At 34.9% G+C, this 18005-nt stretch overlaps 1 protein-coding gene across 1 annotated transcript; it reads right to left on the reverse strand.

The window, feature by feature from the left end:
* Positions 1-338: 338 nt before the first annotated feature.
* nampt2 (nicotinamide phosphoribosyltransferase 2) lies at positions 339-16811 on the reverse strand. The gene is made up of 11 exons (XM_028447166.1): positions 16647-16811; positions 13903-14038; positions 12771-12874; positions 12566-12694; positions 11787-11945; positions 7489-7619; positions 6062-6287; positions 5772-5891; positions 4802-4942; positions 3652-3777; positions 339-910 (listed from the first exon to the last, which is right to left on the reverse strand). The coding sequence occupies exons 1-11, from the start codon at positions 16692-16694 to the stop codon at positions 755-757; spliced, it is 1476 nt and encodes a 491-aa protein (XP_028302967.1). The 5' UTR covers positions 16695-16811; the 3' UTR covers positions 339-754.
* Between the last annotated feature and the right edge of the window lie 1194 nt (positions 16812-18005).

The following is an 18005-nucleotide window of genomic DNA, read 5'->3' on the forward strand; positions in this document are numbered from 1 at the left end:
TTGTTTATCCTCAGAAAGTCAATTACAATGTTCTCAATTACTAAATTAAAATTACAATTAATCACAATTACTGAGCCTGAACTAAATAACCTAATAAAGCTAACCTTCACCTTGTGTTAACTTTCTGTTAGCATCTCTAATGCTAACGGGTCCTAAATCAGCTGTAAAATAAACTAATTTATTGATTACCTTGTTTGGCTTCAGAATCAATGAAAATATGTTTTTATATTTTTGGTGTGGGCGTCTGAGCCTTTTTTGTGTCAGTGTACCCCTAGATTTATTAACTATATATTTATTGAATTTTCATGGCAATTACAATTACAAAGTTAATTATCTAAACTCAATTACAATTTAATTATGATTACGACAGCAACAGATTTTTAAAATTACAATTATGCCAACATCTTAATTAATTATCAATTACGAGATTACAATTATATTTTTGCTGGTTTCTCCTTCACGTAGCATCAGCTAATGCTAACCGCTAACTTATGAAGCCCTTGGCGTTCTACGCTGAGTGAGGTGGAACACCCACAGGCACCGCGTGGACGCTCGTCATCATCGTCATAGTGTTGAAGATAAACGCTTTAGAAAAGGTGATCATGTTTAAAAAAGCAGTTTAATTCTCCCTAAATGAGCTAAAATCAGTGAGTGGAGACATTTAACACCTGAGTTTTCCACCGACTCCGTGTGCATAGCACCAGGCCGTGGGTTTACAGTCACACATACTGTATATTGTGCTCAGTCTGAGCCTCTAATGAATCCCATTGATGAGCTGTGTGTGCACCACTTCCTGGTTGTGTAGCGGTGACTCCGCCTCCTCGTGCTGCAGCCGTGCGTTCTTCCTGATTTCCTCCAATGACAAGTCCAGCATCAGAACGCCGTTCTCAAACACTGTCACCAGGAAATCCTGGAAAATAAACCCACAGGAATAAAAGGTCAGAGCTGGAGCGACATCATTACTGGACCCAAAGTAGATGCATGTGGACCCAGAGGGGCCCCAGGACCACAGTTTGACTAACACTGAAATTCAGAATAAAGAGCACACAATAAGAGGAGCAGGGGTCAGTTATTATTGTAATCACGTAATTGATGATTAACAACAATTATGTTGTAATTATAATTGTAATCGTAATTGAAAACATCTGTTGCTAATGTAAACGTAATCGAATTGTAATTGAGTTCAGATAATTTACTTTGTAATTGTCATGAAAATTCAATTAAAAACTACAATTTCATTAAACGCAAACCTGGGGAACCATGTTACAGTTCTACGTCTCACACAGACGTAGTTAATAATTATTAAAATATGTTTCATATCATATTTCTGCACAACAGTTTCGTTCTCATGAGAATCATTTTTTTAAATACATTGACAATGAGGGGTACACTGACAGAGAAAAAGGCTCACACACCCCCACACCAAAGACATTAATATTAATATTACCATTAATTAAGAAGTCTAACACGGTAACCAATAGAAACTAATTAAATGATTGATAATATTTATAGTGTATTTTACAGCTGATTTAAGACATGGGTCAAAACTGACCAGTTAGCATTAAAGAAGCTAACAGAAAGCTAACACAAAAGGAGGTTAAGTTTTATGTTGTTTTAATAAAAGCCCAGTAATTGTGATTAATTGAATTGAAATTGAGAACGTAATTTTAATTAATTTTCAGTGGAAAATAATAATAGTAATTTTAATTGTAGTTGGAAAAAATACCCGTTACCGTAATCATAAGTGAGTCGTAATTGAAGACGTAATTGTAATTGACCCCAACCCTGATGAGCAGACGTTTAAACGTTAGCTCGGCTGCTAATGGCAGGTATCAGAAAGTCTTCATTGTTCATTTCAAATTAAGATCAGGTTTGAAGAATATGATAAAACACACGTGTACGTGTACGTGCACATTACAGGCCTGCATTGATTCCTCTACCTTAGGGGTGTCAAACTTATTTCTGTTTCATTTTAAATGGGGCGCTAATTATAGGCGGTAAAACGAGCATCATCTCATCATTCATACGCCCTAGTTGGAGCTTCCATGTATAATTATATTTATAATGACATATGCCTACATATTGTGGCCACATTTTATTTAATTTCTGAATTGTTTTTTTTTTTTTCTCCCTGTCATTGTCTCTGCAGCACTTTGAGATTTATAAATGTAAAATGCTTTACAAACTAAAGTTGTTATTATTATTATTAGAGGAAAATTGTAGGATTTTTTTTAAAAATTGAGAGCATTTACAACAATTTGAGATTAAAAATGACTTCCATCATGTGATATAAGTATGGGGGAAAAACTGTGAGCCTTGGTAAAAAATGTGCAGTTTGGTTAAATGTGTGTATTTGAAGGTACTGAGATATCTACAGCTAAATTATTTGGTTATTTACACAATGAGTCATGTTTTCTCTGTCATTGTCACTTTCTCCTGCGGGCCGGATTGGGAGCTTTAAAGGGCCAGATTTAGCCCCCGGGCCTTGAGTTTGACACATGTGCTCAACCTTAATTACAAAAAATTATGAATGACTTTCCTCTGCTTTGAAGCCTTATTCAAATAATAAAAAAAAGAATAAATATATTTTAGATTGTAGTTTTTGTTTGTTTGTTTTGTTTTCTACCATTTCGTCATTTTTTTTATGACATAATACATGTTTTTTCTTTCTCTACTTTGCATAAAACGCACGTAATAAATCAGTGGTTCCCAACCTTTTCACAGTCCCGTACCCCTTCAGACCTTTAACCTGAAGCTATGTACCCCCTACTCCTGCACGCTTAAAAAACATTATGTAATGCAGTGTTTTTCAACCTTGGGGTCCCCTGAAAAGTCTAATTTATAACAATGATTAAAAACTGATTTTTAAAATGTTTCAATTATTATTTGTGTTTAAATTATAACACACACATAAGTTCACATAATGGTGTCTCTGACTTTTACATATCATGTTTAGGAACAATATATAATAATACTAAAAAGAATAATAATCTGTAACTATTGGTAGATGGCTAATGTGTAATTTGTGGTAATGCATGGAGGCTCCCGACAGTTGGTCAATTTATATTCTAGTTTCTAATTTGTATTTTTTATTCATGTACCCCCTTATGACAATTTGTGTACCCCTGGGTTACCCGTATCCCACTTTGGAAACCTGAGTTTCAATGTAAATATTTAAAAAAATTAAAATAATAATACCAAACAATTTTCAATTTTTTAAGTGACCAGTTGTATTTTCTGTAAGAAATATTAAGAATTAAGCTTTATTCAAGCTAAAGTATAATTTATCCTATTAATGGAATAATGAGAACTGGATTAACAAGAGCAGCATTAGTTCATTAGTAGTCACATGTGGAAAATGAACATACGTTCTTTCTACATCAGATGGACTCAAGTTTATCACATTCTTTTAAATCTACAGAAATGTAATAATAATAATAATGCATCAATTTTATATAGCGCTTTATCATAGACACTCCATACTTAGTGGTGGTAAGCTACTATTGTAGCCACAGCTGCCCTGGGGCAGACTGACCCAGTGATTAAATGATGAATCACTCGTTTGTGAGAAGATGAAATAATGTAATTCATTTTGATAAAGTCACAGAAGGAAAGAAGGACTGAGGTCAGTGTTTAAGGAACAAGCCACACCTCCTCAGGTTTTCCGGCTCCTTCCTCCACCGTCTCCATCAGTCCGTCAGAGTTCCTCCTCAGGGACAGTCGGCCTCTCTTTGAGCCCTTAGACGGGTCGGTGACGGGCTGCTTGTACACGTCCATCTGAAGGAGGAACGGAAACGTACAAAGTGAAGCTTCGTTCAGTAACATGTAAACAAACCTGTGCATTAAAAAAAAAAACAAAAAAAAAAAAAAACAAGTTTGTGATGAAACTAATGTTGTGTATCAAGGTTTTAAATGTAGCCCATGTGACAGAATCTATTTAATAGTTCTCTAAGTGATGCTGTTCTTTCTTATTCAGACTGTTATTTGATTTCATTAACTTTAGGCAAGTTTGAAACATTATTCTAGTTGTTAAATACATGAAGAAATCTGCTTCCCACCTAATAAATATCCCAGACATGGGCACACAAAATGACTTCAAAAACACACCAAGTGTCAGAAAATTAAACAAAGTAACGAAAATAGATAAAATAACTGCAAACACACAAAAACTCAGTGTCAGAAAAATAAACAAAATTAAAAATCACATAAACAAAAACTGCAAGAAAAACAAACAAAATGACTTAAAAGATACACAAAATGACTCAAAAACACAAATAATTAGAACAAAGTGTCAGGAAAAACTAACAAAACAAAAAAATAGACAAAATTACTCAAAATAACAATAAAAACAAATTGTCAGAAAAATTCACAAAATAAACACTAAAACACACAAATAAAAAAACAGAATACAACACAAAAAAGACTCAAAAAAATTGCAACAAAAAGACAAGAAATGACTTGAAAAATAAACAAAACACACAACACAAATAAATAGATATTAAAATGACAGAAAAATATAAAAACTCTGTTCCCAGTGTTAATGCTCAGATTGGCCATTATTCTAAATGGTGACATGAATGTTGATCATGTGATCACATTTTTGTGTCCCTGCAGTAATAAAAGTTGCTCATTAAACAAAATAATTACTAAATGAGACATAACACCTGATCTCAAACCTTCCCTGATATCAAATCTTTACACTGATAAGAACATTTAATATAACCTGAAGATGTTAAAAATGAAGCATTGACGAGTGATGGCCCATTAACAGATAAGCTCCGCCCCTCTTCCTGGTACCCACCCCCTTGCCGTCGGTCTCCACGTAGCTGCATTTGAAAGCACAGCTGAGTGTGTCTCTGTTGAGTTTCTGAAGCAACGCGCTGCCACAACCAAACATGATGTTCTCAGCACTCCAGCCTTCATCGCTCAGCTTCTGTAGGATCTACAGCGCACACACACACACACACACAGTAGGTTAGTGGGGTTGATGACAACAAAAATACACAAAATTACTCCAAGAACAAATAATAAGACAACAAAAATACACAAAATGACAGAAAAATATATAAAACAACAAAAATACATACAATTCCTACAAGTGCACACATTGACAATAAAAATACACAAAATGAAAAAAAAAAATATACAAACCGACAACAAAAGCACAACAAATGAGAGGAAAATAGAGAAAACAACAATAAAAACACAAAAGACAAGAAAAATACACTTTTAAAAAAACTACCAGAAAACATCAGCAAACACACACACAATGACAGAAAAATATACAAAAACAACAACAAGAATACCAAAATTAATCCACTAAACAATGCGAACACACAAAACAAAAGAAAAATAACACACAATGAAATCAAAAAGCAAACAAAGCTGAAAGCAAAATACACTAAATGAAACATCATCATCATAAAACGACAACAAAAACACAGAAAAACAAACATAACACAAAATGAATCTGAAAAGAATAGAAAACAAACAAAACTGCGAGAAAAATACAAAAAAAATATCCAAAAACACAGGAAGCAACAGTAAGATTTACAAAACCAAACCAAAAACACACAAAATTATAAGAAAGATACACAAAATGAATCAAAAAACACAAAAACTTTAGAAAAAGAATGTTAAATGACAAATATTATAAACGTGTGTGACTCTGTCTTGGTGTTAGTTGGTCACAGAGCAGAATGTTTTAATTATGTAATATCTCTGTATATACAGTATGTATATTTATAAGTGAAGCACACAATGGTTCTAACCTGGTCCAATGAGGTCAGGTCTATTCCGTCTCCTTGGATGATTCTCAGGTATGAAGGCAACACTTTGAACCCCACAGAGTTTAGAGAACTGCCAAAACACTCCTCGAATATTTTCAAGACCTGAAGGAAACACAACATATTAGCAATCGTACGCTAGGACTGTATATTCAGACTGAAGTTGTACAATGGTTTATGGAAAAAACTAATCTAAACGTTAGATAAACCTCATTACGTTGACGTAGAGCAGACTTAAATCTCACAGAAACCGATCCGTTTCTCTTTCCGTTTACCTGTAGGAGCGTCTCTGCTGGGTCTCCAGAGTCCGGGCGGATCATCACACACGAGTCGTGGCCGCGCTCCATCACCTGCTCTTTGAGTTTATCGCCCCAGATGTTTCTACAGGCGTTAAAGATGTCGTAGCTGTCACTGACCACTGACACCGGCCATGATGGGAACTGATCCAGGACCTGTTCAAAGGCCTCCTTCTCTCTGTTCCTGCCCCAGGAGATGATGGTGCTGCAGCACAACAAAACAAACACTGGTTTCTGTACAGGAAGTGGATTCAAGGCTCCAAACATCCAAACAGTTCATAAAACATCAACTGAAGTGAAACTAGTGGACAAAAATAAGACAGATGCTACAGGACAATGGAAACCATTTATTTCCCTCTTCTTTCTTGTTTATTTGAAGTATCACGTTTTGTCCTATGTCTGTCTGCATCATGTAGATCAAATAGAACAAATTGTCTAAAAAACAGGACAAACAAGAGAAAATTTAATTTGCAAGAACTGTAACATGTCCGAGTACCAAAGTCATTTTTTCCATCCATTTTGAGATTCTTTAATAATAACTAGAGTACAGAGAATCAGTAATATTGTAGCTAACGGATAGCATGTGAAGAATCAGTGATATCGTAGCTAACAGTTAGCATGTGAAAAATCAGTGATATCGTAGCTAACAGTTAGCATGTGAAAAATCAGTGATATCGTAGCTAACAGTTAGCATGTGAAGAACTAGTGATATCGTAGCTAATGGTTAGCATGTGAAAAATCAGTGATATCGTAGCTAACAGTTAGCATGTGAAGAACCAGTGATATCGTAGCTAACGGTTAGCATGTGAAGAACCAGTGATATCGGAGCTAACAGTTAGCATGTGAAAAACCAGTGATATCGTAGCTAATGGTTAGCATGTGAAAAATCAGTGATATCGCAGCTAACAGTTAGCATGTGAAGAACCAGTGATATCGTAGCTAATGGTTAGCATGTGCAGAATCAGTGATATTGTAACTAACAATTAGTATGTGAAGAACCAGTGATATCGTAGCTAATGGTTAGCATGTGAAGAATCAGTGATATTGTAGCTAACGATTAGCATGTGAAGAATCAGTAACATTGTAGCTAACAGTTAGCATGTGAAGAATCAGTGATATCGTAGCTAACGGTTAGCATGTGAAGAATCAGTGATATCATAGCTAACGGTTAGCATGTGAAGAATCAGTGATATCGTAGCTAATGCTTAGCATGTGAAGAATCAGTGATATTGTAGCTAACGATTAGCATGTGAAGAATCACTAACATTGTAGCTAACAGTTAGCATGTGAAGAATCAGTGATATCATAGCTAACTGTTAGCATGTGAAGAATCAGTGATATCGTAGCTAACGGTTAGCATGTGAAGAATCAGTGATATTGTAGCTAATGATTAGCATGTGCGCTACCTGTGCTCAGCTGCAGGGATGGAGAATCCAGCCATTGGACAGCTGTAATAACGCTGAGTCATCAGAAGTCCAGCTACTGTGTCCGTGCTGCAGAAGTTCACTAGGTGGGCGGCTCCACCTAACGCAGCAGACTGACATCAGAGGAGGAACCGTTATCATCGCATCACATTTACTTTGATTGTTCTTATATCTGACACACGGGTTATTTTTAGTTCATTATAATAAAACCACAGGATGTTTATTGATAACATCTCAGACAGATTTAATATTTATACAACAATGGAACCATTAGTAAAAGTTCAGCTTCTCACCACACAATGTTGTGGCGCTATTGAGACAATTTGTTTATTTAAAATAAATCCTCTAATAATAATCAGAAGACGCCCCTCATCAGCTGTTACAGTAAAGTAATTAAGAAGTATTTAAAACACAAAGTTCATTTGGATCATATAACCCTCCACATGTTTACATCCTTTATACTTAGTTATAAATCTTTGTAGATCCAGTGACCCCCACCCATTACTGGTAATATTATTTATGTCGACTAAAAATGTCCGTCATAGTTTTTGTCGACTACATTTTAAGCGACAATAACTAGACTATGACTAATTAAAAATTAATTATTAAAAAAATACATTTGGAAAAAAAAAAAATATATATTTTTATATTTCCGTCGACGCAGTAAAATCGCTGCTGAAATAAATTTTAAATGAATTCAAAGTTCACTAAGACACATTCTCACTCCATTTGTTTATATATTTTCAAAATATATTTGTTTTCCAATTAAATTCTTCATTGTCATAGTTTCATTTGATGTTTGTTTTATTTTATGTATATTTTTATTGTATTTCATTTTATTTTCTTATGATATTTCTATTTTATTTTATGTTATTTGGGGTTAGGTGGAGTGGGGTTATGCTATTTTCATTTCATTTCAGTTTTTTTATTGTTTGGATTATTATTATTTAAAGTAATAAATAATGAATACATTTCTATCAAATCTTGCATCTTGAATGAATAATTAATTCCTTGAACTTGAGTTTGTAGGTGTTTTAGTTGAGTGTGTATGAGTGTGTGTCTGTGATGATAAATAAATGTCCTGTGTGGTTATTTGATGAGTTTATTCAGGTCAAACTGAAGTGGACTTGGGTTTTTTTTTATTTTATTATGATTGGATAATATAAACCACAGGGTGAGATCAGTTACATAAACCACTCCCGAGCTCAAGTTTCTCAGTCCATTCAAATATGAACATCACAACATCAATAACATGAGCCACTATGAATGGATATTTTTCCTCTAATATACCGTCTCCTCCAAAAGTATTGGAACGTCCAGTGGGGTATTCCATAAACCCATAACCTCTGGGTCAACATACCCCGTGATGGGAAACTCTGGGTATCTGATTCTATTACAGCTGGTATGAAGTGGGTCAATCAACCCTGAGTATGTAAACATTGGGTTACTGACGTGCACGATAAAAAGCCATCATCAATGGATCAGAGATTTATTCGAGCTGCCATGGTAACCACCCGGACTAGAGTGATTTATTCACCCTGATGGTGAAATAAGCCGGTGTTTGAGGAATATGATCCTGTTCTAAAGGTGTGTTCACACTGAACACACCTTCAGTGATTATAGTGGCTTAAATCACCTGTAATTACTCACACTTTTTGGTCGCTTCATCACTTTATTGCTTCAGTGACGTGACGAGTGGTGAATAATATGAATAAAATGTGTCTGAGGAGACGTGTTAGCAGCATAGGATGTCTGCATAGAGAGTCCTCCTGTTACACTGGATATAAAGACAGTAAATGCCGCTTGATATCACATCATTTATATTGATTTTTAATGTAATATTGTCACCAGAGTCATCTCAATGTCCAAAAAATTAAGCAGGACGCAAACCCGCGACCCATCGCTTCTAAGAGCAGCTTCACAACTCACTGTGCATCATATCATCAAAGATGCATGATCTACAGATTTAACTGTATAACAACATAAAACAATAATCGAGCCTTAAAAGTGGATTTATTTAAATTATCATCTTCTCCTTTATATTATCCACAGGTTTGTATTCAGTGAACTTTACTACAGACGTCAGTAGATGTTTTAATGCAGATCAACCTCTCAGTGTGTTTCACTTAATGATCTACATCTACAATGTTAGAAAGTGAAGCTCCTCCCACCATATAGTTGTTTGCTGTCCACCACGGAGAATCCACCTCCTCCACCCACAGCTGTGCTGTCGTCCGTGCTGTGTTTGTAGCGTCTCTGTTGCTACGCTAGTCAACTCTGGGTTCTGTACACTAGCACTAAAGTTGCTTCTTGCACAAACTTTTCTTCTGAAAACAACAAACTTCAGCAAGAACACACACCTGGTCACCAGTTTATGTCCTCATAACAAGTAATCAGACACTGGAGATGGACTGGTGCTGATTGTTGTCTTTAGTTTGATCTTTCACACGTTCACACACACAACTGATGACGTCACATGTAACAACAGGGACGGCGTCTCTGAAGGTCCATTTATAGAAATGTAAACAAAGGCTAAACTAAAGCTTTAGCGTTTAAATACAGAACAATAAGTGCAGTTGTACTTTTGGTTAATGTGTTCTTTTTTACAGAATAATGATTTGTTTTATGTCTGAAACAGTTTTGGATCAAGTTGTTCAAGTTCAAAAGGAACACTGTAAATATTATCTAATGTTTGTAGCCAAAATGTGTCATATGTATAATAATAAAAATTCATCAATTTTATATAGAGCTTTTGCATATATTATTATCCGGTGAAAACAATCTATACCTGGTGGATTAAAATAAAGCTGATACCCCTGCAGGAAATTAAAGAGAAAAAGATAATATAATAAAGAGCTAAAACAAACAAATCTATCGGTATTATTTCATTCCCTCACCAATGAGAATCGAATCGATAAGCACTATCAATAATGGAATCGGAATCACTAAATTCTTATTAATTCCCATCTCTACAGAACACCTTTTGTTTGAACACACCCACTTTTCAAGTGAGCAAAAGTACTGGAACAGATATTACTAAATTAACTTAAAGTGAATAACATTTCATATTTGGTGACATAACCCTTACTTGTAATAAGTGCATCAAGCCTGTGACCCACCAGACTGTTGCAGTCTTCCTGTGAAATTATTTTCCAGACCTTTACTACAGCCTCTTTCACTTCCTGTTTGTTTCTCCACTTCAGGAGCTAAAATGCTCTATTGGGTGAAGGTCCGCTGATTGACTTGGTCAGTCTAAGACCTTCCACTTTTTCCCCCTGATGAAGTTGTGTTGACAGTGTGTTTTGGGTCATTGTCTTGTTGCCTGATGAAGCTTCTCCTGATTAGTTTGGAGGCAGTTTTCTGTAAATATCCAGACTACATGGTTTTGTAGACATCAGAATTCATTCTGCTGCTACCATCATGAGTTACATCATCAAAAAAGAATAGTGAACCCGTTCCAGAAGCAGCCATACAAGCCCAAGCCATACTCCAGACTTTGGCCTTTCCATCACTTTGGTAGAGGTTCATCTTGGTCTCATCAGTCCATTAAACTTTATTCCAAAACTTTTGTGGATCATCTCTGAACTTCTTTGCTAAATCCAATCTGGCCTTCTGATTCTTTTTGCTGATGAGTGGTTTGCATCTTGTGGTATGGTCTTTATATTTCTTCTTTGAACAGTGGATTGTGATACCTTCACCGCTGCCCTGTGGAGGTTGGCAGTGATGTCACTGACTGTTGTCTTTCTCTCACAATGTTTCTGTCATCAACTGCTGTTGAGACCCTTGGCCGACCTGTTGCTCAATACACCAGTAGTTTCTTTCTTTTTCAGGACATTCCAAATTGTTGTATTATCTATGCCAATGTTTGTGCAGTAGCTCTGATGGATTTCCCCTCTTCTCTCAGCTTTAAAATGGTCTACTTTTCTCCCATTTCTCCCATCAATCTAAAAGGCAACACCTGAGTAACTAGAAACACCATCAGTCACATGTTCCAATACTTTTGGGTGGGTTCAAACAAAAGGTGTTCTGTCCTGAGTTGTTTAACACATCTAGATGTAAATACCATGAAATAAAAGCAGGAATTCTGAGCTTTTGTCTCATATTCATGTTTTGATCTGAAACCCAAATGTCTTTAGTTTATAACAAAAACTAAGGAATTGACCTGGATGTTCCAATACTTTTGGAGGAGAGCATGTGTATTTACCAACAAAGCTAACCTTCTATAACATTATATAGTATTATTGTCAAAGTGTGTGTACAGTAACAAAGTGTGACATCACCTCCTGTGAGGAGACTCCTCTGTAGCCAAAGTCATGAAGCTTCAGCTCCAAACCTGCCACTCCTCCAGATGTGGCTCTCAGATGTTTGGCCAGGATTTTCTTAAACTCCCTGGATATAGTAGCGACTGTGATGGGATACCACATTTGGACCAGCAACGTCTGCAAACATCAGGAAAAAAAAAAGTACCACATCTGGACCAGTTTTTTTCATTGTGTGTTTTTGTTCTGATTTTATGTGATTTCAGAGCCATTTTGTGTGTTTTTAAAGCATTTTTTTCATTATGTATGTTAATGGAGTAATTTTATGTAATGTTGTAGTTTTGGGGGCTTTTGGAATCATTTTGTGTGTTTTTGTTGGTGATAAAATCATTTTGTGTATTTTTCAGTCATTTTGTGTTTTAAAAAAACTTTTTTCTATTTTTTATCCTTTTATGTGTTTTTCAAATTGTTTTGTGCATTTTGGGTGTTTTTGCTGTCATTTTGTGTTTTTAGAATCATGTGTATTTTTGAAATTTTCTGTCGTTCACGTGGGCTTTTGGAATTGTTTTGAGTGTTTGTCTGTCACTGTGTGTGTTTTTCTATCATTTCATGTGTTTTTGTTTCTGTTTTGTGTGCTTTTGGAGTCACTGTGTGTTTGGTAGGGGGCACCAGTTGCTTATGTCTACCCTATAAACTAAGAATGGGAGTGATTACGTCTGTGTGTGATGAATACCTTAAAGAGGAAATTGTAAACAGTTGTGTGTAGTGACCATGTCACATTGTGTATTTACTGAGTGTACCTCTATGTAGTTGGTGAGCCAGTAGAAGCTGGGGTCAGTGTTTTCCACAGTGAACAGGACGTTTCCTCGAGGTACGACGGTGCCTTCGGGGACGGCTTTGATCCGAACAGGAAGTCGACCGTCGTGTTTCTGTTGGAGGAAAGAATCACTTTGTGAGTGTGATGGAGTGACATTTAAAGCTGAGAGTGAAAACAGGAGGTAGGACCTCCAGAAGCTTCCTCCAGCCATCTTCATTAAACACTGCCTGTTTAAAATGCATCTGGTAGAAGAGCCTGGCCTCCTCAATCTTCTCCTCTGTGACCACACGACCTGTGAAAAACAGCACAACAACCAGCTGACGTCATGGACACACAACTGTTTAACACAAAGTCAACACTTAATAATGTGTGTGTTTCTGATAGATTCCTGACTAACAATGTTAAAGAGAGATTCATTCATATTTTAAAACTCATTTTATTCTTATGCTCTTTTTCTGTATTTTTTTTATTGATCTTTTGTGTGTTTTTCACAGAATTTTGTCTAATTCTTTTATATTTTAGTCTTGTTTGTTTTTGGAACTATTTTTGTTGTGTGTTTCTTTTAAAATAATTAATTTTTTAAATAATCTCATTTTGTGCATCATATTTGGTTTATTATTTAATGTATATTTATTGTCCTTTTTGTATCTTTTTGTGTGTTTTTAAGGTCATTTTGCTCATTTTTCAAAATATTTTTTTTTCGTTTGTGGATTTTTGGAGCCATTTTTGTCTGTATTTGTTGACTTGTGTTGACATTTGTTGGATTTTTGCTCCCATTTTGTGTATTTCTTAATTCATTTTGTGTCATAAAATGTTTCTTATTTGATGTATATTTGTTGTCCTTTTGTATATTTTTCTGTATTTTTGTTGACTTGTGTGTTTAGGTCATTTATTTTTTTGACTTATTATGTGTATTTTTGATTTGTTTGTTTTTGGAGGAATTTTTGTCTATATTTGTTGTCGTATCAATTTTTTGTTTTTTTTATGTATATTTGTTGTCCTTTTGTACCTTTTTCCTGTATTTTTGTATGTATTTGTTGGTGTGTTTTTCAGGTCATTTTGAAACTTTTTGGAATCATTGTGTATTTTTTATTTATTTGTTTATTTTGAGACATTTTAGTCTATATTTGTTGACGTGTATTTTTGTTGATGTTTTTAATATTCTTCAGTACATTTGTATGGTTTTTAGAGTCATTTTGTTGCCTATATCTGTTCTATGCTGCTGGAAATTGTCGTCACTAACTTAAAATACTCTCTCCACATGTATTTATGTTTCACGTGCATCTCTTTCTTTATTAATCAGATGAGAGACAAACTTACCTGTGAGGTACTTTTTCAGTAAATACTGAAGGCCAAAAAACACCACTTCATTGAACTGGGAACCTTTAGTGCGTCTGCACTCGAAGTAGGAGTAGATTTTATTGATACCTTGTGGATACTGTTTAAAGTGAGTGATCTGAAAAATAAATCAAAGACATTCATATTAGTGTGTTCTCTGTGTTTGACTTCAGGGTGCTAATTACCTTTAGATAAAGATAAAGAACATTATTAGCACAAGAAGAAGATCAAATATTAATAAATTTGATTTTTCCTCAACTGTAACGTCTTTGTTTTACGTCACATGACACTCGAACTCACTCCTCTTTAGGACAATTATTAGCTGGATTATCTGAGCTGGATTAACCCTGAAAATACACAATGTTTGCTTAGCAAAGTAGTTGAGCAAGAGATTTCAAAGCATTTTTTTAGGCATTTTGTGAGTTTTTAGAAGCATTTTGTGTATTTTTCTGCCATTTTGTGTGTTTTTGTTGTTGTTCTGTGTGATTTTGTGAGTTTTTAGAATAATTTTGTGTATTTTTCTGTCATCTTCTGTGTTTTGTGTGATTTTGGAGCCATTTAGTGTTTTTAGAATCTTTTTCTGCATTTTTTGTCATTATGTTTGTTTCTGTCATTTTGTGTGATTTTTTTCCCAATCATTTTGTGTGTTTTTGTTGTTGTTTTGTGTGATTTTGTGCATTTTTTTGATTCATTTTGCGCATTTTTGTCATTATGTGCGTTATTGTTGTCGTTTTGTGAGATTTTGGAGCCATTTTGTGTGTTTTTAGAATAATTTTGTCATTTGATGTGTTTTTGTTGTATTTTGTGTGATCTCATAATCAATTATCACTTTTATCTGAGTTCTTAGACTGTATATCCTGTATCAAAAACTGATTGTCATCAAATGATCTCCAGATAAATTCAAACAAAACAGAAACTCTGATCATCTCTCCTGATAAAAAAAGATCCTCTGATTAAAAACTCTTGGTGATTTGGGCTCATCTGTTAAAACCAGCCTCAGAAACCTTGGGGTTGTGTTTGATCAGTCCACGTCTTTGGAGGGTCACTGTCATCTACTGACTAAAAACTGTTTTTATCATCTGAGAAATATCTCTAAAGTGAGGCATCTATTATCAAAATCAGATCTAGAACTGGTCATACACACATTTATATCATCACACATTGACTACTGTAATTGTGTTTTCACTTGTTTTAATAAGTCGACCCTAAACAGACTCCAGATTGTACAGAACGCTGCTGCCAGACTTTTAACTGGTGCTTCCAGAACATCCCACATTAACCCCATTATTTCTACTCTGCACTGTACCCCTACACCTCAGGGCGAAGCCTTCGGTCTTCAGGTCAGGGTCTCCTAAAGACCCCAAAAACTACATTTAAAACCCGAGGAGACCTGGCGTTCCAGGCTGTGGAATAACCTGCACCAGTCTCTCAGGGAGCTCAACTGTGTGGTCACTTTTAAAAGCTTTTAGTTAACTGGAATTTAATGTTTTATTATTCTTTTATAATGTTGCACCTGTTGTATTCATTTATCCACAGCACTTTGTTATTTTATCTGCAAAAAGCACTTTATAAATAAATTACTTACAATATTGTTTTGTGCGATTTTGGAGCCATTTTGTTTATTTCTGTTGTCATTTTGTGATTTTCTAGTCTTTTGTGTGTTTTTACAATCATTTTGTGTATTTTTAGAATAATTTTCAGTAATTCAGTAATCAATGACATATGATAATGGCCTCACATGCATGTTTTGTAAAATATTACACATTTACATTCAATTTGTCTCCATAAACTGGAGGTCAAAGACAAATGTCAATTCTCCAAATTAATGACAATAATCTTCTTAAATTAACTGTATTAATAATGTTTGGCAGCATTTCAGGAAGTTTAATAGCCTGTAATGACATCTGATTAGAGAAAGGAAATGAAAAGGTGACAATAAAACTCTAAATTAGTTTGGATAAAGGCCACAGTCATTACACAGGTTCTATTATGCAATGAGGATTTAAGAGGAAAACAATCACAACCAGTCACATGTTATAATCAGCATTCTTTACTGTAGTTACAGACTTTGTACAGGAGTGTGTATAATCCCTGAGGATTATATGAGTTAATAATGCTTTTATTCGTACGTCAGTTTGAGCATGCTGCTTTATAAACATGTGTTTTTAATGTTTCTTTAACGCTAGCTAGTTTTGCCTGTAATGACCTCCTCCAGACTACAGGGGGCGCACCATGTAACTGTAAGTGTAGTAGTTTTGGACATTTAAACTCACTGTGGTTAACTACTGACTGACTGAGAAACAAAAGTGAAACTCATTTAAAAACATTTTAGCAGAAAGCAGTGAAAATGTAAAAGGAGAGACCGTGTTTTCTGCTCCTGATTCAATTAAAACTTTATTTATAAAGTTGGTGAAGGGCAATCTCACAACGTGTCTTAAAGTTATGTAAAACACACAAAAGAATTAAAAATTAAAATAAAAATAAGGAGATTATTGTTGTTTGTTTGTTTGTTTTTACCTGGGGTAGAAAATATTTAGTAATGTAAAATTAGCATTACAAACAGTAATGCTGACGGTCAGTGAATGCACCAGGTATCAATGGATGTTCTGCTGCTTATGTCTTACTTTCACTTTTCATTCGTTAGTTAAACATGTTTATGGAGTCCAAAGACACTGATTCATTCAGAAAAAGTGTGAAAAAGACGAAACAAAGAGCGTTAAACTCACCTTGTAAGAGTCCGTAGCCAGTAAGATATTAAAGTCCTGCGCTGCCATGTTTCCTGGTTAAAAACCAACGGACTGGGGTCCGTAACCGTCAGTGACCGTCGGTTACCGTCAGTGGTCCACCTGTAGCTAGGAGCAGTAGCAGAGCGGTCACGGCGCTGCGCTACGGAAGCCGGGAGGGCGGGGCTTTTCGCTAGGGGCGGAACATGTTGCCTCCAAGCGCGGTGCCTTCAGGGACAAAAGGATATTATAAACACTGAATATTCACGAAAGTGAAAATTAGAGAAAGATATGATGTACAAAATGACTCCAAAAACACAACAGAAATATACAAAATGAATCCAAAAACATAAAATTAGAGAAAGACATAAAAAACAACAACATTCCAAAGAAAAGACATTCAATTAGAGAAAGATACACAAAATGACAACAAGAATACACAAAAATGGCTCCAAAAACACACAAAATGTCTCCAAAAAACACATTCAATTAGAGAAAGATATACAAAACGACAACAAAAATACACAAAAATGACTGCCATAGAACATTAATTTAGAGAAAGATGTACAAAATGACTCCAAAAAGACACCTAATGACTCAAAAAGCACTTAAAATTAGAGAAAGAAATACAAAACAACAAAAGCAAATACACAAAAATGACTCAGAAAAACCCCTCAAATTTGAGAAAGATACACAAAATGCAACAAAAATACACAAAAATAACTCTAAAAACTCATAAAGTTAGAGAAAGATATACAAAATGACAATAAATAAATAAAAAAAATGACTCCAAAAACACATTCAATGAGAGAAAGATACACAAAATGACAACAAAAATACACAAAATTACTCCAAAAACACAATAAATGGGAGAAAATTCTACAAAAATGTTTACAAAAAATATATTAAATGAGAGAAGAAAAAAAATCAAAAATACACAAATCAACAAAAATATGTATCAACAAAATCACACAAAATGAAAAATAAACACACCTTTTATTCTTGCCTGTATTAGTGCTCAGACTGCTCATTAATCTATGAATGATTTTGTCGATCATGTGACCTTCAGTTTAGAAACAATCACTTCATCCATCCCTGAGTGAGATGTTATCTGAGGTTGTTCTTGTTGTTTTATCTTCTCATTCAGAGTAGACACATTCAGATGTAGCAGCTGTATATTGTGATAGTGTGTACTGTGTAGTATACGCTACGTTACGCTACGCTACCAGTAAAACAAGCTTCTATTGTCAGGGCCTTTGGCAGTGACAGGCAGGCATTAAGCAGGTACAGTGTAGCCATGGCAACCGCTCATTTACGCTCTAAAGGGATTCCTTTGAGTCTTGAGCCTCATATTTCTTCCTT

The sequence above is a fragment of the Gouania willdenowi genome, chromosome 5, assembly GCF_900634775.1.
Source record: "Gouania willdenowi chromosome 5, fGouWil2.1, whole genome shotgun sequence".
Lineage (NCBI taxonomy): Eukaryota > Metazoa > Chordata > Actinopteri > Blenniiformes > Gobiesocidae > Gouania > Gouania willdenowi.